We start from the raw sequence: 25333 nt of genomic DNA, 5'->3' as shown, positions 1-25333 counted from the left end.
ATTAAGTAAGGTCATCAAATCAGAGTCGTGAATTACAAAAATATGCATTTATTTAAAAGCAAAGTATTAACTGAATAACTCAGGTTCTTAACAAAATGATTAAATGAAATGTTAAACTCAAAGCCCAAGTAACTCAGATAACCCTTGGTAATCAATCAAACAACAACATTAGTTTAGCCATAACACTAGGCACAGTCAACACAATAATTAAGTCAGTACACCATTTCTCCTTGATTAATCCCACTCTTCTCCAGAACAGTTCCCTCTCCCAGAATCGCCTGTTAGAAGACAGGAGAACACTCTGGTAAGCACAAGAACATAATCAAAAGATCATATAAACAGAATATCTCTGAAATAAATATTCAAATACAATCCAGCCACACTTTGGCCAAAATAAAGAAAAGGCTTACCCATTTCAGCACAGTTGCACTGTCACTCAATAAAAACACTTTGGCAGATCCTGGCTCTGCCTTCTCTCTGTAATAGTCTCCCCTTCATGATAAGCCTACATTTCATTATGTAGGAGGAAATTCACACACAATGTTCACGCCCATAAACTGCTTAAGTCCAGTTTCAAAGTCACCTCTATGACCCGCCTGTGCACAGCAACAGGACGAGGCACTGATTTGCAAAGACAGCACTCTTGATCACACCACCTCAAAGAAAGATGCGTAAGCATTCCTAAGCTGTTACTCAAACACTCTGTCTCCAGGGAAGTTAAATTGCTGATTCTCTACATTCTAAGAAACATCATAGCATATCACATTATATATTATTTGAAATATCTCGTAGCAAATCCCCCGCTTTATGTTACACACATACACACACACACACACACACACACACACACACACACACACACACACATATATATATATATATATATATATATATATATATATATTATATATATATATATATATGTGTGTGTGTGTGTGTGTGTGTATATATATATATATATATATATATATATATATATATATATTATATATATATATATATATATATATATATATATATATATAATATATAAATATATATATACTATATATATGAGGGGGACTCAAAAATAACCAGAATACTTTTCTGTGTGACAAGCCTGTAGTAGTTCAGGCTTCCACCGCTAGATGCCTCTTGAGGCAAGCCTCGGGCATCTTTGTGATAACTGGTGTTATCGTGGGAAGACGTATAGCTCCGTTATTCGCATTTGTTTTGAAATGCTTCACGCTTTTTCGTCTATTTTTATGATGGCTGAAAGGAAGGAGCAGCGTGTTACCATGAGTAAAACACAATTTTACGAGTGGTTTGCACGCTTTAGGAATGGTCAGTTGTCGATAGAAGACCAGCCTCGTTCAGGGTGACCTCCAACCTCCAGAATGAATGAAAACATCATGGAAATCCTTGAACTGATCTTGGAAGACCGTTGCCAAACAATTGATGAACTTCTTGATTTGACTGGTGTGTCCACAAAGAATTTGTTCCTTCTGGTCAAACTGTTAACCAGACTTTTTACTTAGCAGTCTTGAAGCTTAGGCAAGACTCTGTGAGACGAAAATGCCCCGACCTCTGGCAAAGTGGAGAGTGGTGGTTTCATCACGAAAATGCACCAGCGCACACTACCTTGAGTGTGAAACAGTTTCTGACCAAGAATGGCATGACCCCAATTACCCACCCTCCCTATTCACCCCATCTCGCTCCCTGCGACTTTTTTGTTCCCCGAATGAAGAAAGTCCTCAGAGGAAAACGTTTTGCAGATGTTGAAGAGGTTAAGAAGAAAATGAGGGAGTCATTAAAAAGCATAACTTCACATGAGTTCCAAGACTGCTTTGAAAAGTGGAAAACACGTACATCTGGACTGATGCATTGCTTCAAATGGAGAATACTTTGAAGGTGGTAAGACTATAAACACATACATACATACATACACACACAGAGTGTTACCTCGTTTGTTGAAAGTTTCTTATGTCGAATATTCCGTTATTCGAAGGAAATTCTTGAGAAAATTTTTTATCATTTGTCAAACAAATGCTCTTACTTTGAACTAACCAATTATCTTGTTTATACCTGTATTTGATGTCCTACAGCCTTCTGCAAGAAGAACGGTAGTATTAACATGTTTTTTTTTTCATATAGTTTAATGGGAGCCATATTCGACAAAATAAATAAAAGAATAAATAATTTCAATATCAAATTTAGCATAAATGATGTACAAAATCATACGTCACCGCGGTCATGTCACACTCAGCTGTCTTAGACTGATTGAGGGAGCTTTGATATGTTGAGGAGGGAAGGAAAAGAGCGAGTTAAAATATTACTGTATGTATGTAAAAGCAATAACAGTTCACATAAAAACTGAGAATTTCACAATAAATATAACATAATGATAAAATATGAAAATAATCAATTACAATATTGAAACAATAAAAAAGTCTTAATTGAGCCAGTGTTAGGTGCGCCGAGAGACGGTATAGTTTAACTATATTCAACAAAATAGTAATTGAGAGAACAAAGCTTTTCACAATAAAATTTACCATAAACGATTTACAAATCATTTGGCACTGTGTGATGCACAGCTAACTTGAAATAGAGGGAGGTAGCATTTATATTTTTGAGGACTAATGAATGAATGATTTTAAGTTATCATGCATCATGATGTTGTTAAGGAGAGTAGAAGAGGCAGTAAGATTTTACTATTAATAAGCACATAAAAGCAATACCAATAATGTTATTTCATAATAAATTTAACATATTGATAAAACATGAAAACAATCAAGTGCAATGCCGTAAAAAAAAAAATCTTACTTGAGCCAGTGTTCGGTGCACTGAGTGAGACAACAGAGGGGAGAGGAGAGGGAAGACAGGGATCTGCTTCCTACTGACTTACCAGGTGGGCTGGGATGAATATTCATCTGTTTCTTTCACTTAAACTCGATTTGCCCAAGTCACTTCTTTCTATTACGGTAAAAGACCTATCAAGTGATGATTGCTTTTTACGATTTTTTACTGCTGTAAAAGTAACTCAGCTCCATAATAAACACACTGGGCCACGTTCAGCTTCTGCATCCCTTCAATTGTTTGTTTAAACGACTTCCTTGTGAAAAGTGAAAAGTTATCTAATCTCTCTTCCCTTTTCTTGCATTCTTTACTTATTTGTTTGCAAAATCCTCATGTTTATTTTAAAATCTGCCGTTTGCCAACAGTAAGTTGATGTATTGTGGCATAATTAATCTCTTTCATTCACTTAAGATCCAAGTGTAAACATGCCAACAGTAAGTTGATGTATTGTGGCATAATTTATTCATCTCTTTCATTCATTTTAAGATCCAAGTGTAAACATGTCAACAATCCTTCTCTCTCTCTCTCTCTCTCTCTCTCTCTCTCTCTCTCTCTCTCTCTCTCTCTCTCTCTCTCTCTCTCTCTCTCTCAGACAATCGGACATGCACACTGTCAATTCCTTTCATTATCCTTGAAGAATGTTAATAAAATTTATTTTTTTATCAACCTTTGCTTACTGTGACCATTTTGGTTTCCTCAAAGGGTTTCCATCTCTTCTCCTTCATCACCCAGCTGGTCATGCACCCTTTTCACCCAACACTTCATAAATTGTACAAAAACACCCCAGTAAATTATATTTCCAGGCCTACAACACGTTCTAGGGTTACGACGCCGATCCGACAGAAGAAATGACTCCAAAAAGGCAAAATACTGTACATTCGTACTTGAGTAATATTCAACTGCATGTAATGTTCAACCCCATTTTTACTGCATATATTAGGACTTTAGCATATGTCCCTTAGCAATAAGCTTAGCCTATGTTAGCGGTTGCTACTGTAGCTTAGTCTATGATTCTGACATCTAAACCTAAAAAGCTAAAAGCTTAGAATATGCCAATAAAATTATAAATAATCAGTATGTACTTATTTCAAATAATTATTAATTAATCATTAACTATAATACATAAACAAAAAAAAAAAAAAACCTTCCAATCGTTTGTTTACATTCAGCTCTTACAAGTACCGAACGAACGCCAAGCAATCACTTTTCCTAGGACACAGTAAGCCATAAATTTTCATTAGTATCTCTCTTCAACTATTGAAACTACCAAACAGTATAATAACCATTAATTTCTATTCTTTATTCTATCTTTACCTAATGGAGATACCGAGTTACTGACAGCTATAATGAAACATATACGTAACGTAATATTAAAACAGAAGAAGAATTCTAAAAAATACGTATTTGTTGGCTTCGATGATAGTAGTCTGATTTATTTTATATTTTATGATATCTAATTCACAATTTTTTAATTAAATGTATTGCATGTACTCATTTCAAATAATTATTAAGTAACCATTAACTATAATAAACAAACAAAAAAAAGGCTCCCAAACGTCTATTTACATCCAGCACTTACGAGTATCGAACGATCGCCAACCAATCACTTTTCCTAGTACACAGTAAGCCATAAATTTTCATTATCTCTCTTCAACTACTGAAACTACCAAACAGTATAATAACCATTCATTTCTATTCTTTATTCTATCTTTACCTAGTGTGTTTTTTTTTTTATTAAATGTATTGCAAGAATAAGTTTTTCAATTTACAGCAACCTTTTACCAATAGAATACTTAAAGCACAAGGGGTAGATGCTGACCAATAGGAGAGCAGGATCTTATGGGGTGACTAGCATCAGGAACCAATGGGAGAGCGGGACGATGGTGGCGAGTTTACTCAGTTGGCGGCGCGGGAGTTTTAAAATTGTTCTCGGTGGTCCGGGCGAATCTCGGGACTTTACAGCAACAACCTTTCGTAACTTGAGCAATTTTTGTACGTAGAGCCGTAAAATTTTTCGTATTTGCTTTCGTATCTTGAGTTTTTCATAAGTTGAGCCTTTCGTATGTCGAGGTACCACTGTGTATATATATATATATATATATATATATATATATATATATATATATATATATATATATATATATATATGTGTGTGTGTGTGTGTGTGTTGTGTGTGTGTGTGTGTGAGTGTGTGTGTGTGTGTATACTGTATAGTTATATAAGTACCATAAATCATAAATCGCCAAGTATCAGTTAATAGCAGTTTTCACTTATCTGTATCCCGCCTATAACCAGGAACTGCCTGTATGATATACAGGTAATCCCCAGTTATCGTTAGGGGTTCCGTTTTCGGTGGGGTGCCAATAAGCAAAAATTGCCATTAACTGAAACTCAGCGATTTATGCCGTTGACAGCACTGATAACTGGGTAATGGTGCCGATAACCAGTTAATGGCGCTACTGTTAGGTATGTTATGGTGCCATAACTTTTATTAGTGCCTTGTGGCACCATAAATTGCCTAATTTATGGTGATAGATACGTGCCATAAAATTGGTTTGCAATTAACTGAGTCCGCCAATAACCAGGTACTGCCTGTATATGTTAGCTAAAGCCCGCAATATATATATATATATATATATATATATATATATATATATATATATATATATACATATATTATATATATATATTATACATACATATATATATATACATACATACATACATACATACAGTGGTACCTCGTTTGTTGAACGCTTCTTATGTCGAACTTTCCGTTTTTCGAAGGAAATGTTCAAGAAAATGTTGTATTGTTTGTTGAACAAATGTTCGTACTTTGAACTGACTGATTATCTAGTTTACACTTGTATTCGATGACTACTGCGTCATAGAAGAAAAACTAAATTTTTTTTTTATTTATAATATGTCGTCTAATGATAACCATATTGGACAAAATAAATAAAAGTATACAGCGTTAATTATAAAATTTAGCTTTCAATATCAAATTTTGCTTAAAAGATGCCTAAAATCTTATGTAATTGCGGTGACATCACACCCAGCTGACTTGAAACTAAACGAGGTAGCGTTGATATGTTGAGGAGAGAAGGAAAAGAGAGTTAAAATATTACTGTATGTATGTAAACAGTAACAATTCACGTAAAAATGGGAATTTCTCAATAAATTTAACGTGATGATAAAATATGAAAACAAATGCAATACAGAACATTTTTTTAAAGTCTTAATTGAGCCAGTGTTTGGTGCTCCAAGTGAGACTGTCTAGTTGAACAATATTAACAAAATAGTAAATGAAACAACAAAGCTTTTCACAATAAAACTTAGCATAATTGATTAACAAAATCATTCATCATTGTGGTGATACACAGTTAACTTGAGGTAGAGGGAGGGAGCATTTATATTTTTGAGGAATAATGAATGCATGATTGCAAGTTATTGTGCATCGTGGTGTTGAGGAGGGAAGAGACAGTAAAATCTTTACCATATGTACGTAAAAGCAGTATCAATTCACATGAAAAATAAAATATTATTTCACAATAGATTTAACATATTGAACATATTGATAAAACATGAAAACAATCAAATGCAATACAGTAAAAAAAAAAAAAAAAAAAAAGCTTGCTCAAGACTCAAGTCCTCGTACGGGGGTAGTGCCGTCATTGCACCTCAATTGATGCAATGTAGGCATTACTTACGGTTCTTTGCAGTGTCCCTTTGGCCCCTAGTTGCAATAACTTTCATTCTTTTTACTGTACGTCCATTCATATTCACTTTCTTCCATCTTACTTTCCACCCTCTCCTAACAATTGTTTCATAGTGCAACTGGGAGGTTTTCCTTCTGTAACAACTTTCAAACCTTTTATTGTCAATTTCAGTTTCAGCACTGAATGGCCTTAGTTGCCCCAGTGCTTGGCATTGTGTCAGTGTTCTGTGCGCTGAGTGAGATGATAGAGAGAGAGGAGAGTGATGAATGGGTCTACTTCCCACTGACTATCAGCTATATATATATATTATATATATATATACGTATATATATTAGACTGCTTGTCTAGCACCATTAAATAAGGCGATTTATGGCGCCATAACATACCTAACAGAAGTGACATTAACCGGTTATCAGCACCATAAACGGTATAAATTGCCGAGTTTTAGTTAATGGCAGTTTTTGCTTATTGGCACCCCACTGAGAACGAAACCCCCGCCAATAACTGGTTTACTGCCTGTATATTATACAGGCAGTCCCTGGTTATCAGCGGGATGCTGATAAGCAAAAACCACACTAACCAATACTTGGCTATTTATGGCGCTGGATATAGGCACCGATATCCAGTTAATGACGCCTCTGTAGTCATGGCAACATAACTCTTATTATCTGTACCTTATGGCACTAATAACTGGAACTCAGTGTTATGGTGCCATTAATCGCCAATTTTATGGTGGTAGACACGCACACAAAACTAGATCGCCAGTAACCGAGTCCACCAGTAACCGGGTATTGTCTGTGTGTGTGTGTGTATGTAAGGTAAAGTCCACAATGAAATACTTATTACAAAACATAGTGTATTAAGAAATATAAAAATGTACAGAACTTTAGTTTTTGTCTAACTGCTGTGGACTTAATCAATAAAATGAAGTATAATAGTATACATTTCCGGAAACAAAATAAAGCAGGAAACCATAAAAACAAAAACACAAAAAACATTACAAAAAGTAAATCTCTTAAACAGAGTTGTGGGGCCCTTGTCATTTTAAAAATTCCTTTAGACCTTGGCAGAAGGAACCTGGAGCCTTCCTCTAGAGCCAACAGGATGATTTAATTTTGAATTATGACTTAGATTCCGCTGTGATTCTAAAATTACAAATACCAGCATATTTACAAATTTCTTCACTTAAATTGTTTTCAGCAATGCCCAAGTTTCCATCAAAGGTGTTATTTAACGAAATGATGGTGCCTTCAATGCATTTTTAAGATTTATTCTGTGGTCCCTTTCACTGGCGTGTGTAGCTATAGAGATAATTATTTCCCAATTTACATGCTGAAATGTGTTTATTTTTGTTTACCAAATGAACGACCAATTTTACTGATGTACTAGCAAGGAAGGGAATCGTACATAGTATATATTTCTTAATATACCTACTACTATGTTTTGTAACAAGAATTTCATTATGATAAGAATTTCATTTGTGATAAGTATAACATATATATTATATATATATAATATATATATATTATATATATATTATATAATATATATAGATATATATATATATATATATATATATATATAATATATACACACACACACACACACACACACACACACACACACACACACACACACACACACACACACACACACATATCTATGCATACATACAGGCGGTCCACGGTTATCGGCAGCTGTTCCATTCCGATTGCTTGGTGATAAGCGAAAATCACAGATAAGCTCAGTGCTTATTGTTGCCAATAACTGCGTAGTGGCACATCTGTTAAGTATGAATCAGTGCCGATAACCGGAAACACAGTGCATTTTTCGCTGATTTTCATGGGTCTGAACCAGTGCACAGAGGAGAAATCAGGACTTCAGTGACGTCTTTACCAACTTCCCCAACAAGTTGGAAGAGTCAGTAAAGACGTCACTGAAGTCCTGATTTCTCCTCTGTGCACTGGTTCGAATCCATGAGAGGACAAAGTTATTACCAACTAAAAAATTCCCTTTCGGTTAACATATATGAAAATATATTAATTCCGAGGTAGAGCGAATTGGATAAGGACATTTGTAGCTAAATGCGTGTATATGAATCACGATGATGTGATAAAAATTCATATATAATTATATATTTTTATATATAAAATATATAATGTTTCTGTGTGTGTATGTGTATGCGTGTGTTAGCATATGGTTCTTGGAGCTTCAGGTATATTTCTTTATATCTAATACAAAAAATTCTTGTGTAGAAACTATGATGATTATTTCCAATTACGGACTGTATTTGAACTCTTAATAGCATCTCATTAAGTTTTTAGCCATTTTTCTTCGGTTCATGTGTAAATGTTGTATTTTTTCCCTTGATGTTTCGATGCTTCAGGACTATTAGATTCTTGTTTTTTGAATTTACAATGAGATTGACTCTTGGGACATTTCGTTATCTTGTTTTACTTTAGTTAGTTGGTAAGACTTGCTTTTACCTGTTTTACCCTTTACATTCATCAGGCATTAAAACCTCTTGTATGTTAACTCATTGCTGTAAACTTACAAATACTTTTAGCACATTTGCACACTTTTTATGGATAGGTAAATTAGACCAGAATTATAGTATTCTTTTCATAAAACCAACTTTTTATTGTGAGTTTTTCATTTGTTTCATTTAATTTTGAAGCTGTTAGGTGGTACTACTGTATATATTTTTGAGAATGGAAAAAATTTACAAATAATTGATTAATGCCAGGAATAATCAGAGTTGGAATAGCCTGAAAGAATGGATTCATTAAGACTGGTTGAAAAGTGTGGATGTGTATAAAATGCTGTTAGTGAAAAACAATGGAATCTGCTTAAATTTAGTTGTACTATTAACTTTGTACCTGTTCTCACCCTTTCCATCTCAAAGAACTAAAAATAATTGTTTTAACATTCTTCCTATAATTTACAGTATTGTATCAAATAACATTAATATACAAATGATTATTAAGCCAGAATTAACAGTATTGGTGGCAAATTGACGGGGTGGGGTGGCGGTGGTTAATTTGCAGTAATTTTTCTGTCCATCAAAATAGAAAATATATTGTAGAGTAATGATACAGTAGGAAAATGGTGTTTTACAGATTTTTTTTTATCCATGCATCATAATTTTTACATGGTTTTAATGCTGAGACATTTTGGGATATTTTGAGGGAATTTATTCACATATATTTTTAATCATTAATATGAGTTGAATAACAGCTCCTGGTTTATGCTTTCATCAAAATATTGGTTTTTTGCAAGTTGTTACAAATCAGATTGGTGAAGAAATTAAAGTAAAAATGATGTTGAAAGATGTAAAAAACAATTTAAGAATAAGAACTGTCTAACATCTTAGTTTTTTATAGAAAACTTCAAAATCCCACTCTTAAGCATTGAATATGCCTGAACTTGAAATAATAATCTTAAGTCTTTGTTTTGTTTTACTGAATTTGCACCTCACTCAGCACTGCCAAATTATATGCATACTATATCGCATATGCACACAATTGACCAGTTTTTTATGTGGACACATTTCACACATGAACTAAATTACAGACCCACAAGTAATTCCTTGAAGGTTATAGCAGTCAGTTAAGAACAATTAGTCACACAGCAGAATTGTCATATTTTTTTTATAATAAATTTTCTTCCAATGAATTTTTACAAATTTTACAGTGATTTCTAATAGGAATGGCAGCTGTCTGTTGTTTCATTTTGTGGTACGGGTGTCACTTTCTTTAGCTTTTACGAGAACTAGTATGAAGACCAATGTAACCTGCAAATTGTGATAGGAAGGAATTTGCCCTGGTACATCATATCCTACTGTAAATCAGTACATTATTGCCTTAGCAATATATTTTCAGGGAATACAACACCAGGATGCTATAGAGTTGTTTAGTCAGGGAATGGAATTCAGGAAATAAGTTTTTATTGTCAGGAAGAACAACTTCAAGTGCTCTATAGTTATACTGTCAGAAAATAAAACTCTAAGTGGTGTAGAAATGAATCATTAGAAAGTAAAATTCCAACTGTTTTAGAGATTTTTGTATTTCTAATTTGCAAAGCATTATTTGACAGAATCAGCAAAAATTAACTAAAAATAATAATGTACTTTTTTTAAGGACATACTTTACACATAGCCAAGGAAACTTGTACTTGTAACATGTTTTCAGATATCTGATATAGGAATAAATGCTGTCTCCTTATTTTGTAACTGTAATGGAATCAGTTGGTTTGTAAAGATAATGAAACTTTGTCATTTGTATGTAACATTGTCATTTGTTTACATTTTTTGCTTCAGAGGAAAACAAAGATTCTGCAGTTTGTAAGTCTTTCTATGTAATTGAGGGCAATCTATCACAGCACTGTGGAATCGTTAGTCATTTCTACGTTGTAATAATATATTGCTTACACCAGTTGATTTAGCACACATTCACTTTCAGATTTGAATAGCAATAGCTACCATGGAAGAATTAAGAGTGATATCCCACACTGTGTACAACCTTTTGTGTTTGTCGAGATATTTCAGGTTTAGTTACAAAGAAAAGAACCATTTTTTCTTGTAGAGTTGTACGCTGATACAGCACTTTCAGTATTTGTCTTGGTAAAGTCTATATTTTTTCAACATCACATTTGTCTTTTTTGGAATCCAGAAATTTACAGTTTGTTAAACATATATCATCTTCAGTATTTCACAGAAATTATAAGCATGAGTTTTACAGTTCATCGTCAACCTTATTAACAATACTCTATCTTTCAATTTCATGCTCAGCTCCCACGTCCGGATTCTGGAATTTGGACTATATATAAGTCCAGTGAGTAAATATTTGATGGTTAGATATACGCATGCCATAGGGGTTTCAGATCTATTTTCTTTCAGAGATGAAAATTGATCTTTAGTCTTTGGAATAGTTTCATTATAAAAGCAACACTGATAAGAGCAATACATATTCACTTGAGGCTTGTTGTATACTATTTCTGTTTTTGGTGTTTTGGTTGATTTAAATTACAATTCAGGGTGTTTAAGTCAGGTTGTCTGTTGCTTATTACTTCTGTTGTTTTAGCATACTCTATTTCATGATCATGTTTTTGCTTCATTTCAAAGGAAGTGTTGAGAAATTTTTAAATTTTATTCATATTTAGGCTTGATCAGCAAATGTAATGATTTCAGCTTCATTGCCTTCAAATAAATAGTCAGAAATAGGGCACATGTGCAAATATCACACCTGTTTGGAGAGTTTACTAGTGGGTTTTGTGACAAAGATATAGGAAATTAATATGACCGAAATCTAATTGAAAAGTTAAGAACTTTAGTTTGAAGAAGTTGTTTTTTATTAGTAAACAATTCAGTTTTACCCACAATCATGCAGTATTTGTTGCTCTGATTTGCAGAGAGAAACATGACAACATCAATCTTCAGCTCTGAAAGAAAATTGCTTTGTATATTTTCTTTTATTCTTTGATATGTTAATTTTATCACTGTCGCCTCTTGACAACTTTGAGTTAATTATGATAAGTCTTGTGGCTGGAAAGTATTCGCCACTGGATATGTGACTTATTAGAGCGGCATGCATTATATGCATTTTTTTCCTTCAGCTTTTGTGAACTTACTATGTGTTGCGTCTTCATTAAATATTGTCAAAGCAGTATATTTAAATAGTATTGCTTTAAGGTAGCTGAAACAAAAGCTACAATAACATAATTATCTAATGAGTGTCAGATAAAGCATCATGCTGACATAAACAGTAAGAAGAAAGTCAGACACTTTAATGTAAAGAATGTCTTCAACATAATTATAAAGATAAATGTAAGCATTATATTCACTTCTTCATTAGAATTCTTGTGTGACTCAGCATTTGTCAACTTTGAGCAAATACCCATTTAAACAACCATGAAAAATTGGACTACTTGACATTGGCAGTATATTAGCCATGAGTATTTACAGCAAAATCATGAATAATCAGTATGTAACTATATATGGGTTACTTCACATAAAAAATTGGCCTAAATAAGCATAAATAATTCTTATTATTTATATAATCCTAAGGCAATAGGTAGCAAGTTTAATGCGTTGAGTGAAATTAGAAATTACTTTTGGTAATTTATTGCTGTTCATTATATTTTAGTTTTGAAATGGAAATCGTTCACTTTGATGTGCCATACAAAATTTGTTTTTGTGCAGACTGGTCTCATTTTTTTCTTAAATTATTATGTATTACTCACTAGTAGTATAAGGTATTTGAGTGTGTTGTGTACTTTCACAATGTGCCAAACCACTTTTCATCAAATGTGACATTTATAGGCCTATATATTTACCATTTTAGGACATTTTGTTTTTATTTTGAAGGTTGTTTAACCTGGTCTAGTAGGGTCCTTTCAGCAAAGGTCTCAATAATTTAAACATATTGGCATTTGATAAATGTAATGTGAAACATAACTACTTAATATTTGGGCAACGTTTTATCTTGCATGGAAAGTGTCATATTACTGTGATAAATTATTACAATTTTTTCTAATATCCTTAGTCTTGACTTTTTGTACTGTTTTTGCTTAGAAGTTTAAAGGCTAATACAGATTTTTGTATGCTTCTCAGGTGTTTCATTTTTGGAAGGAATTATTTTTGAAAGCTCTCCAGGAGGGGTAATAGTTTCTAGATACATTTTGTACAGTTGCTTAAAGTACTGTATCATTGTGTAGAGTATGCATATATTCTATGCATAATTTTCCCAAGAGTTACCATAAGTTTAGAATAATGAAGTTAATGCCAGTCATATACTTTCTTGAATATGGTATTGTAGAAGGTTGATTTGCTAAATACTGTACTCTAAATGATGAAGTAGGATCAGATTTTCCAATGATTAACTTAATAGTGTTGTATGTAGGTTGAAACCAGTTATATGCTCTCAATTTTTGTAAGATATCCTGTTTGTGAAGGTAACCCTAAAGATATATGTATTAGCTTTTGACAAAGTAGAATTTATATTTTGCAAAGCTTAAAATGCTATACCAGGGCATCCCTGAGGTACAGCAGCATTGACTTATGGCATTCCTATCTTACGGTGCTTTTCCAAATACATTTATCAAGAATGGTATCTATAGTTATGGTGCTTACAACAACTGCTATTTAATAAGCATTGACTTAAGGCGAGCTGCTGGAATAGAACCCGCCTGTAAGTCGGGGATTGCCTATGTCAGAATATTATTTGCTGGGTACGTGGAATTTCATTGCTCTCTCTCTCTCTCTCTCTCTCTCTCTCTCTCTCTCTCTCTCTCTCTCTCTCTCTCTCTCTCTCTCTCTCTCTCTCCAAGAGTTTTTTCTGTGACTATTGTGTCATAAAGAATTAATAATTTTAGGTAATTTTTAATGCTATCCCATTTGGATAGTTTAGGGTACATCAGTTAAGATCATTAGACTACTTTATAAAAATGTTATTTAATTTTCTTATATGCTTATATTTGAAATCCATTTGTGCTTGTTTTACAATAACTAAAAAAAGTGCAAATTCTGTTATTATTAGTTTTATTGGTGTACTACTACATATACTGTTTTATTTCAGTGGTATTAATAACAGATGTGCTGTTGGATAAGAGCCACAATAAATTTTAAAGAGATCAAAACAGAATTGAATATTTTTACTCTAAAGATTATCTGAATCCAATACAGACCTTCCTGAACAAATAGATCTCTTTTAAGCAAGTTTGATATACTCTGTTTTGGGACAGTAGTCCTCAATTTAGGCATAAGATGCTTTTCCTTTTCAAATAATAAGCTTATGGAAGTCTTTCTTTGTGCAAGTTACCTTTGGAATGATTGACTTTGCTGAAAACAAGTATCATAAAACTGTTGGCAGAAATTGCATACAGGTACTAATAATCGTTGTAGGTAGCAGATATAAACTTCAACAGGTTATGTGGCAATCACAGACATACTACTTTTAATTTTTCAAGAATAGACAAGATTATTCTGACATGGAATTTAGATTACTGTCTGCTTTATTGTTTTTTCATTTGCAATAATTATTTAGATTTAAACCTATCTTTTATGATTTGCTTTGCATGACATTACTTAGATCTGTATCTGCAAAAAATAATAGTAAATTTTAGTATCTAATATGTAATGGAAATGCTAAAATGTTTAGTTGACTCTAAATCCATCAAAATATGTCTGTAAGTAGTCATTCAGTGTTCTGCTGCTGAATTAATGTTTTTTCTCATGAAACAGAATCGTTAATGTCTTTCAAGTGAATGGAATTTTTATCAAAGAATGAATCATCACAGTATTTCTCTTTTATGTTTAAGACAATTTTCTTTATCTAGTATCTAGAAAAGCTCAGTTTTGCATGTGCGTTGCATTTTAATGTAACTGACTTTTTTTTCTTCTTTAGCTTGAAGAGTATCACGATTCTCCTGCTGGTGAGGATGATGACGATGACGATGGAGGTCTTACTGTTCAGGGTGGGAAGTTCCGCATGGAAGTGCTTGATTAGTGTTCCATGGCAACACACACTCATTGCAAGACTGTTTACTGCAAAAATTATTTAGTCCATGAGGCTAAAATTCCTGGCCACTAGCAACAGCCAAGCAGCAGATGTGCAAAAGCAGCTTTCATGCGCTGTATATTTCGGTACATTTGCTTAATAGGAGGTTATCAGCATATGAATCCTAGATCAAATAGTGCCAAATTAAGTTGATTTTATATTGTATTTACTGTACAGTATTAGAACCTTTGGCCATATGAAGAACTGCATTACTGGTGCATGCTTTAGTGTCCAGTATATTCTGAACAACAGCATTTAGCAAAATATTTTGTTAGAAATTAGCGTAGTGTCACATGATAGCAATAAAGACTAGAACCATTTTTGAAAGTCCAGTTCTGGTACCTTGAATAGTGTGTGGGTGCAGTAGCTTTTCTACCGCAGTATGCAAGTGTTTCATGTTTATCTTGGCCAATTATGTAACATTTTAGGTAGATTCTTGCAGTTAATTAATCTTTGTTTGCAGTTACTATTTTCTTGAGACACCCTATACATGGAAAGGTTGAAGAAGAAAACTGAACGAGTAGGTAATTTTCTGAAAGGTCAAAGTGGTGCACCCTTAAGATATTTATGTGGTTGTGCCATGCTTTTAAGAATCAGATTTGACTGCAAGTTTGTGGTCAAATTCATTGCATTAGTTCTGTGATTTTCATTGAGTTATGCTCAATAACTTTTATTGTTTGTAAAGACTTTATGCTTTTACAGTTATTAAGAAGCCACAGTATTCTGAAACAATCTAGTACACGGTCATATTTGTCTCCATGGAACAAACTGTTATATATAATTGTGTCGTCTATGTGGAGTAAGTTTTGTTATGTACAAAAACCATTCACATTCATTGTATGTACAGAAAAAAACTTTCTTAGCAAGCAGAGTTAATGTACTGAAGTAGTTTTGGTTTTCATGTGTTAGATACACAGTAAGTTTTGCATTTTAAATTTAATGTGGCAAGATAAGAATTAGTTGTGTCAAGACTTTAGATTTTGAGACATGATTTGAAATGACAATTACATTAACTCTTGTTTTATATACTGTGACTTGTTAGAAGTTAAGAGAGATTTGAATGAATTTTGAGTAGAGAATTTTTTCTGTATATGCCATATTCTCATTAGTTTTTATGGATTAGTTTACATTTGTCTAGAAAGGCAAAAAGTTAGAAGGCACTATTAATGGTAATTGCTACGTGGTAGCTGCAATGGTTCATCATTACTTTGAATGCTTGTGCAAAATTATAGTGGCTCATTCTGGTGATTATGTACATGCCCAATAAAACACAAGTAGTGAATGAATACTATGAACAAACAAAGTTGCATAAAGAAAATTAGAATAGGAATGGTATTGAAAGGGGATCTAATTTTGTAACATTTAAATAAAAAATCATTCTGCTGGTGATGGAGGTGGCAACATGCTCATATGAGAATAATAGTTCCATTAGACTCTTATCTTCAGCTATAAAAATTGTGTCCATCAAAATTGTTCCATACACTGTTAGTATCAATAATTAATGTGAAAAATTGCCCATGATATTTGTTACTTCTGTCATCATTATATATGGGAAATCATACTAATGTTGAGCAGTGTATAATTGATGAAAAATTTGTATAATATATGAGCAGTAAATATCCCATATTTTATGTAATAAATATAGATGAATTTGCTTTGCACCTACATACATAACTCTGGGACAGAATGATGTTGTACCAAGGAATGCTATTGCAAAAAATCATACTGTAAACATTACTCCAAAAGATTTCTATAAATGAAATAGTGTGGTCACTTAGACATTGTAGTTGATATGAGAAAGAATGTTCCCACTGCAGTGTGTAACATGAAGCATGCCAACAGAAGCATCAGACAAATGGCCATATTTTCTGTTTCTTTCTTCCATATACAGTAAACCTGTTAATGTAAAATCTATACCCTGTAAACATTACCTTCCATAATAGACCTCAGAATCGCATTGTCTTCAAAGTAGCCAGTTGCATGTTGTGCCTCTTGTTTAGTGAGTGTTCAACTGTCAGTAAATGTAAATCATTGGCCCTTTTGGAAATGAAGTTGCTTCGATTTTTTAAAATGAAATTTTCACGCTGTGGAGGCTAACTATCCACACATGTTCATTAAAGGGAATCATTTGTTAAGGAGAAAATGGTCACCAATTTCACTTCTCGGTAGAAATTCTCAAGTTTTGGGGAAAATCCTTAGCTATTCTTAGGGAAGAAAATGTAAATACCATTTCTTCTTGATTCTATCAGTTTGATTGTTGAAATCATATTAAGAGTAGAAGACATTAGAATTGTAATGAAATGTTTTTTGTAGCTGTACAGTATAAAAATGAATATTTTTAAGGGTTATGATTTTAACCTTTAGGAGATACTCTGCAGAATTTTAGCTGAATTTATTTGATGGAGTGCAGGGAAGGAATTATGAGAAATCTTTGGATAAATTTATAAAGCTTGATTTTATCCATAAATTTTCTGTTCAAGTTTATACAACATATGCAATATTAAAATTATTATACAAAGCAAGTATTAAGAGTACATGATACGCTCATTTTAATGCAGTACATTACATTTATTTCTGAGGGATAAAAGAACAGAGCCGTAAGGTACAGGAAAAGTCCTAAGTATGAGACAATCACAAAGAAATTCTTTTTAATCTTTAGGTTAATTCATGTATTACTTGAATAATTTCATACTGGATTTAGCAGAATTGTTTTACCTGGAAATCTTCGGAATTTTTACATTTTTTTGGGAAATAATGAAAGTAGTGCATTTTAATCTAAAGTTTTTTAGTGCTGAAGCAACATGCATGGATTTTAGGGAATAAACTACTTAGCAATAATTTCATGAGAACAAGATTTTGCAGTTTCAGTGATAAGTGATTGTTTATTCTACAAATTGTTTTTACATTATCTTGTTTTCAGTACACATACTTATTGTGTGGTTTTATGATTAAAAGTCAGTAAGACCAACAAATGAAGGTAATAACAGGTTTCATGTATGAAGATTTGCATCTAATTTTCATTATCAAGTATTTCATAAGTTGTTTAGGTTTGTTGTAAATTTCATTAATTTTTTATGATTGTATTGATGTGTTTACTATACAGTTTTTTTTAAGAGATGAACTCTCCTAGTAACAAGAGTCTGGCTTACTCCATCACATAATATTTGCAGTAAGACATTTCGTCAGGCACAGGAGGCACAATATCACTGGTAGGAGATTGATGTACATAATTATTACTGTACAGGAACTATGTAGATAAATTTCTCTCATTCATCCATTAAGTTACTGAGTGTTAAGAGTACTTGCGCATAATTGGGTTGGAGTATGTAACTCTCTTTGTAAGAGATAATGCTCCAGTGGTATGTACCATGCACGGAACTGTGCATGTAATAGCAAAGGGATTGCTGGAATCATAAAGCAATTGTCTGTGAATCGATTGATTGATTTCTTAAGGAAATACAGTAACCATTTACATGATATTCCAGTATGGTTAATCGATAGTGATTCAGGTGTGCCTGTATTTTGTGTGTTTTGGATATACAGTAATATATATATCAGTATATTGCAGTGCTGTGCATTTCTCTCATCTTGTTTAATGTATATTGTCAGTTTATATCCTGCAGTCAAATGTGCCAAGAAGAAGTTCTTAAATTTCATCTGCCAATTCAGGTTGAGTTTTATTCACACGTATGACTTGAATCTGAACCACCAGGAAACGCAATGTTCAACTTGTGTCGCCTTTTAATTATTTTTTTAACCTGATAGTTAAGGGGTTTTTTTTCTTTATTTTTTTTTTTTGCATTTTTATGAATTAAGATAGTTATTTTTGTGATTCCAAATTTAAAGGTTGTATACATATATTTCATTATTAATTAAAGCTCTCTGCCGTTTTATGTTAATATACAGTTTTACTAAAATCTGAAAAAAATATTTATCAGTCAAGTCAAATGCTCAATTATAGCTTGTTATTCTATTAGTTAATATATATTTCTACTATTGGCAGAATCTCAAATTCTTTATGATATTCAGTATCTTAGATCATCTCAAGTTTTACTCAAGAATTTAGAGATTGCAGATCATTGTACATTTAGCCTCTATCTCTTTTAGACTGGATGTCACCATGTTGACAGCTGAATATGCTAAGATTATTTCATAAGCAGTCCATATGTTCATTAATTTTATATATATGTATACTGTATATATTTTATGGGTTTGTTGCTATATGTACATATGTTCATGTATGGGCCTGAGTGTATTAATATATATTGTATATGTATACACATTCATATATATACAGCTACCCATTATTGGTTCCCTGTTTATGTAGTTTGAAAAGATTGAATATTTTTTTATTTGCCACTGTTTGGACAGGTATGCAGTTACCACAAATGCTCGATTTGCACTCTCCTCTTGTAATCACAACATATTTAATATATATATATATATATATATATATATATATATATATATATATATATCATATATATATATATATATATATATAGATATATATATATATATATATATATATATATACATACACACATACATACACATAAAATAAATATATATGAGTGTATATGTACATGCACAGTTGCTTTATTCATGTTAGATTTGTTGTAGTATTGACAAAACAACTAAGTTTATCATTGAATGTTAAAATTTTACTTCTTGAATAGTATAGTACTGTATTTTATTCTACAAGCATACAGAAATTTTTCACGTTTCGCTTCCTGAGGTCCATAGTACATGTGAATGCTCAAAGCTTACATATGAATAGTAAATGACCTTATGACTTTAAGGCAACTGAAAATTTGAACTGTAACTTGAACATCGTACAATTTATAATGTACTGTCATATCTATTTTTAACATTATAAATTATGGGTAGTTTTTCAGTTGACTAATGAATATTATTGAACTAGAAGTATTTTCAGGAAGTACTAGATTTCTGCATTGTTCTCTCATTCCAGGGACGGCAGTATCTATTTATTTCATCTCATTACAGTATGTATCAGCCAAATGTCATTAAATTAATTGGACTGAATTTTAACTAAGTTTCATTAGTATTCTTACATGGTGGAAAATTGTGCCTTTAGAATTGATTATCATACCTGATGCCTTATTGGATGTCCTGTCCCATGTCTTTGTACATTCGTTATATAAAGTCAACATTGACAGTTTATGTTATATGAAAAAGGATTTATCCTTCTTAAGAACTCATCAAATTAGGATATTGTTTTCATCTTTTAATTTTGAATGATTAATTTAGAATTCTACAATAGCTACATACATATACATACATAAATTGATAAATCTTGAAATTATGTGATAAGGAAGGTAAAACTGTGAAGTAGAAACTAAGTAGAGTGCAGTAGTATTACGAGGTAGTCCGTTATACGTACCAGATGTAATTCAACTCTTCTGGAATATTTTATAGATCCTTAAACTTGTGTTTGGTATGCAAATTTGCTCACTGTATATAGGACTTCCCTAGAAGGTTCCCTAGAAGGTTTAAATATTTTGTTCATGAATATACAAGATAGTTATCAAATGTTTATGTGAAGAGCAAAAATTTTGAACTAAAAGCAAAAAAATTTTTCTGGGGAAATTTTAGGGAAAATATTAACCTCAGATTTAAAATAAATAGTGATTTCACTGCCAATATAAAATAATTAAATTTAATTCTAACCCAGAAAAAATTATTCATCGATATCTTTTCAATCTACCTGCACACGCATTTGCTTCTAAATGTTTGGTATACCTATAGTATTTCCTTGTCTGACTTGAAGAATCAGTGAAGCTGATACACAAGTAGTATATGGTATGTTGTATTTACCTACAAGCAACAAAGGTTATTTTTAGTGATTTTACCGTCTTATTCCATTTAAAGGCATAATCTTTTAGGAAAGCGAAAAACATTTGGCAGAGACACAGGCACATTTGGCTAGTAGTATTCCATTGTAATTTTTGTGGTATTGACAAAAAATACTGGTAGTATATGTTTTATGTATTCAGGAGCAAAATTGTCCCGATTCATGTTTTGAGTAAATACGTACATTTTATTATTCCTCATGAAATACAGTGCTTGTACTCTAGCAGATATTCATGCATACTCTTTTTTTTTAATGATTCAACATAACTTTCAATATTAAATATAAAGTTATTTAATTTTTTAGTATTAGCTCTTAAAATAGAATCTGCATGGAGCACTGTAGCATAATGAATACATATACAATGTGTATATACTGTATAAATATGCATATCCATAGTCTGTCACAGAATGCAAAGATTTAAAGCAACAAATATCTTCAAAAATTGTATAATCATTTTCATTGTGAGCTCTTCTGGCATTAAGTCATACAAAATAAATTTGCCATTGCACATTCTTCTTTCTTTTTATATCCAGAACCATGTAATCCTAATTTTTTTTTTTTATGTTCTGCTTGGCATTTGATACATTGATCTGCAACATCTAGAATAGTTTCAAAAGTAATGTATGCATTGTTATCAGCTTAGTAGGTGGAGGATGGCTGATAGATCTATCTTAAAGCTGTGCAAATTAGAGTACTTAATTTTTTCATTCTCTTTTGGCTTTTTGTTTTTTGTGGTAGAAATAGAGATAATCGTTACTGTTTAGTGGATTCTACCTCTTAACTAATGCTTACTTATTAGGGATTCTAATGTTGACTTTTATTCATAAATCAATATGCAGTATTTTATGGATTTTATTAATTTTCAACTGTAATATTTTTCAGCGTTCAAATAATACAACATAGGAAAACTTTATTTTTAAACAGTATGGATGCAAAGATGTTAGGTTATGATTAGTAATTTCATATTTATAGTTGACCACTTGAAGAGTATAATTTGTTACTGAATTAACTTTTGTCAATTTTGACATTTGGTTTTTCTATTTTGCACCCATAACCTTAGAAGCCTTAATTTTGTTTTCATAGAGTAAGCAAAGTTAGGATATAATGCATAATCAGACAATTCTACTAATGTGAGTTAGTGATAAAATTTGCTAAGAAAAGCTGGAGCAAGTGAATAGAACAAGTCAAGTAAAGTACAGTTCATTTAGGTGCATTCCAACATGTCAATATGTACATGCCAAATTTAGGCTGCATTTATCAAAATTTACTATGAAAAGCAATATTGACCTTTTAATATCAGAAAATACTCTGGACGGAGTATTTTGTAGCCATTAGTTAAAAGGACTAGGATTGCAATGAAAATGTGTTATTGTAGACATGTGTAAAAAGATTAGTGAAAAAATTGAACTTGTTGAGTCTAATTTGCTTTGAATACCTAAAGGGTTGATAGAATATTAAACTCATATTTGTAGAATTGTCAAAGTGCAGGAACCAGGTGCTATATTTTAAATCTTGTAGAAATGGTTTTTTCATCCATGTGAAGCTGACGCTATAAACGTAAAAGAGTTCTTGCTTCAGTGTGGACAATTATCATTTATTTGACTTTTAACACTTCAGTTTGATACCTTATATTAATCTTAAGCAAGACAAGCAAATGCACATTTAGATGTATTCACACTTCATTTGAAGATAATTCAATATTTAATTGAATTCTTGTGTTGTGTGTCCAGTAACTCAGTTTTGATGGTGTAAACATACTGTAAAGAGGATAAAATTATAATATATACTAAGTATAGGGGTACCGGAGACTATTTTTATAGACAGCGTTCATGTCTTCAAATCGAGCAATCACTTCAGTCCTTAAACTTAGCTTTACAATCATTTCTGTACTCTCCCAAGTTTGGAATTCATTGTAAAACTACACTGTGACAAGTATCAATATAAATGCTAAATTTTCCAAGTGATGTATGCTTCAAAAAGCTGAGTTTACAGCTATCTGACAAATGGATGGAGATATTTTTCAATACACTTGTCCTTGAGTCAGAGCTGAAGTGGGAGTGTGAATTGTTTCTAGAAAGACAGGAAACCTAAGACCCACTAGTAAGCTACAATGCAAGTTTGTTTCACTTTTGAATAAATTATTGAAATCAAATTAAATGATAATGTTAGATAAATGAAAAAAAAATAAATATGGATTTTTTGTATTGTGGCACTCTTCTGAAAACAAATTACTAGTTGGAACAAACATTTGATTAAGAAAGTGATCATCTTCCTGTATACATTGTCAGTCATTTTTTGTGATATTTGAGGTAGTTTTACTCTAGCCTAATACATACAGGCCACAGGATGCATAAGGGATTTTGTAAACTGCCAGACTGTTGTACTTAGTGCAATGGCTTATACGAAATTTCATTTGAGTTTTTTTTTCTTACTGTTGATAGAATATAGATTTCTGCCCAATGTTGTTGAGCTACTGACAGGAAAGAACACCAGATGCAAGGTCCCTCTTGTTCCCTTGGTTTTGATGTACTCTTCTCTGTGCAATTTTATCCTTTGAAAACATATTTGCTCTACGTGAAATATTCATTGCCATCAAACCCTTACTCATGAACAGTCTCTATTATCATCATTTTCATTTGTCTCCTTATGAAGAAACGACCAGAAAGCTCCATGGTTTTTTAACTCTAATTTATTAGTACAATACTGCATTGTTCCCAAGAATATCTGTATAAACAGCCTGCTGTCATATAAAAAGACTTTTACATATATACAGTAGTCCAGAATTACTATTGTGAATTTTAAAGAACAGCTGTCCATACAGCTTTTATTCAACACTTCCAAAATGCTGACTTGGAACAGGACAATTAGATTTTAATTTAACGACTTTTTTTTATTGTATGGGGAGTTGTTCTTTAGATTTTCCAACTCTTTATGGGTACCAATAGTTACTAGTTTTAATTGTCATTTCATTTTGGTGGTAAAAATATCCTTGTTATTTTAAAAACGTACTGATTGTTACCTTTGTTACATATATATCATGGCTGACACATAGACTGCAATTTTCCTAAATAGAAAAAAAATTGAATTTCTGGCTTTTTTTCCTGCATTCCTGAAGGTATCTTAATCTTTTGAATATGTAAATCATATCTGACATGAATAGCTGCGAAACTTCAGTAATAGAAAACTTTGAAAAAAAACTTTTTAGAAATGAAATTTCAATAACATCAGAGTATCCAGGCTGCGCAGTTAATATAATAAATTTCCCGATAAAATAAATTCACAAATCACAGCTCTCCTTAGGTACTCTGCAGCGTGCCTTCAGCCCCTAGCAGCAACCCCTTTTGTTCCTTCTACTATATCTGCTTTCGTAATCTTTCTTCCATCTTACTTTCCACCCTCTCCTAACAACTGATTCATAGTGCAACTGGGAGGTTTTCTTCCTGTTACACCTTTCAAACCTTTTACTGTCAATTTCTGTGTCAATGCCGAATAACCTCATAGGTAGTACCATTGCTTCGCCTTCGGCGTAAATTTTATTTAAATTTTAATTCAATTCACAGACAGCTTCACAAATGCCTGAAAAAGGAAGAGCATAGTAAAGGGAAAGAAAAATTATAAGGCCTCTTTCTTGGAAATCTTTTAAGAGAGCTTTTGCTCGCATAATTGTTTACAACACGTGAATGTAGAAGTACTACTCAAATTACAAATGTTCAGTAAGTAAAGTGAGATTTACTAATCAAATACTTATGTTTGTTCAGTACACCTACAGATGTTCTTCATCTTCTTATTGGGAACCTGCAAAGTCCACCTAGCTTTGCAGCTAAACCCCAACCACTGCACACCAGTGATTAGCTAGCCCTTGAAGGGGGTAATAATGTCTCACTAGTTAACAGTCCAAATGATTACCAGTACGGATTTGACTCCATTCAGTAATGTTGAGATTTGTGCATGAATCATGACCACAGATTTGAGTTCCCTGAATTGTTAAGTATGCAACTGATATCTCCAATAACAGAAATATTAATTTATTATATATCTTTATGAAGATCTTAGATAATTTTGTCTGCATCTTTTTTTTCTTATGTGCAGGCTAAATCCAGAAGCATCCATTTATTTCTTTTCCTTATAAATTGGTGTTGGCCTACAGACTAACTGAAATGAAGCATAGACTTATGCAGCCATGTCAAATGTTAATATAATTGAGAAATTAGACCTACACGCGAATGTCTTATTTTAAGGCAGTGCAATGACAGGGCATGGGCCTATGGGTCAGTTTTTTTTTACTTTTGAGGCAATGCCAGCGCAAAGACCCACACGTTAAGGCAGTGCAATGACAGGGCATGGGCCTA

The 25333-nt window shown here is 32.3% G+C and overlaps 1 protein-coding gene across 1 annotated transcript in view; it reads left to right on the top strand.

Annotated features, from left to right (window-relative positions):
- Positions 1-24069, top strand: part of LOC135217481 (sodium- and chloride-dependent transporter XTRP3A-like) — a 243982-nt gene extending 219913 nt beyond the window's left edge. The window contains 3 exon segments of the mRNA XM_064253400.1: positions 11344-11386; positions 13165-13211; positions 14957-24069. Coding sequence (XP_064109470.1) covers positions 11344-11386; positions 13165-13211; positions 14957-15058 — 192 coding nt within the window. The 3' untranslated portion in view covers positions 15059-24069.
- The last annotated feature ends 1264 nt before the right edge of the window (positions 24070-25333 follow it).

This window comes from Macrobrachium nipponense, chromosome 7 (genome assembly GCF_015104395.2).
Source record: "Macrobrachium nipponense isolate FS-2020 chromosome 7, ASM1510439v2, whole genome shotgun sequence".
NCBI lineage: Eukaryota > Metazoa > Arthropoda > Malacostraca > Decapoda > Palaemonidae > Macrobrachium > Macrobrachium nipponense.
Note: the sequence above shows the minus strand (reverse complement) of the source record. Positions and strands in the feature narration are given on the sequence as shown.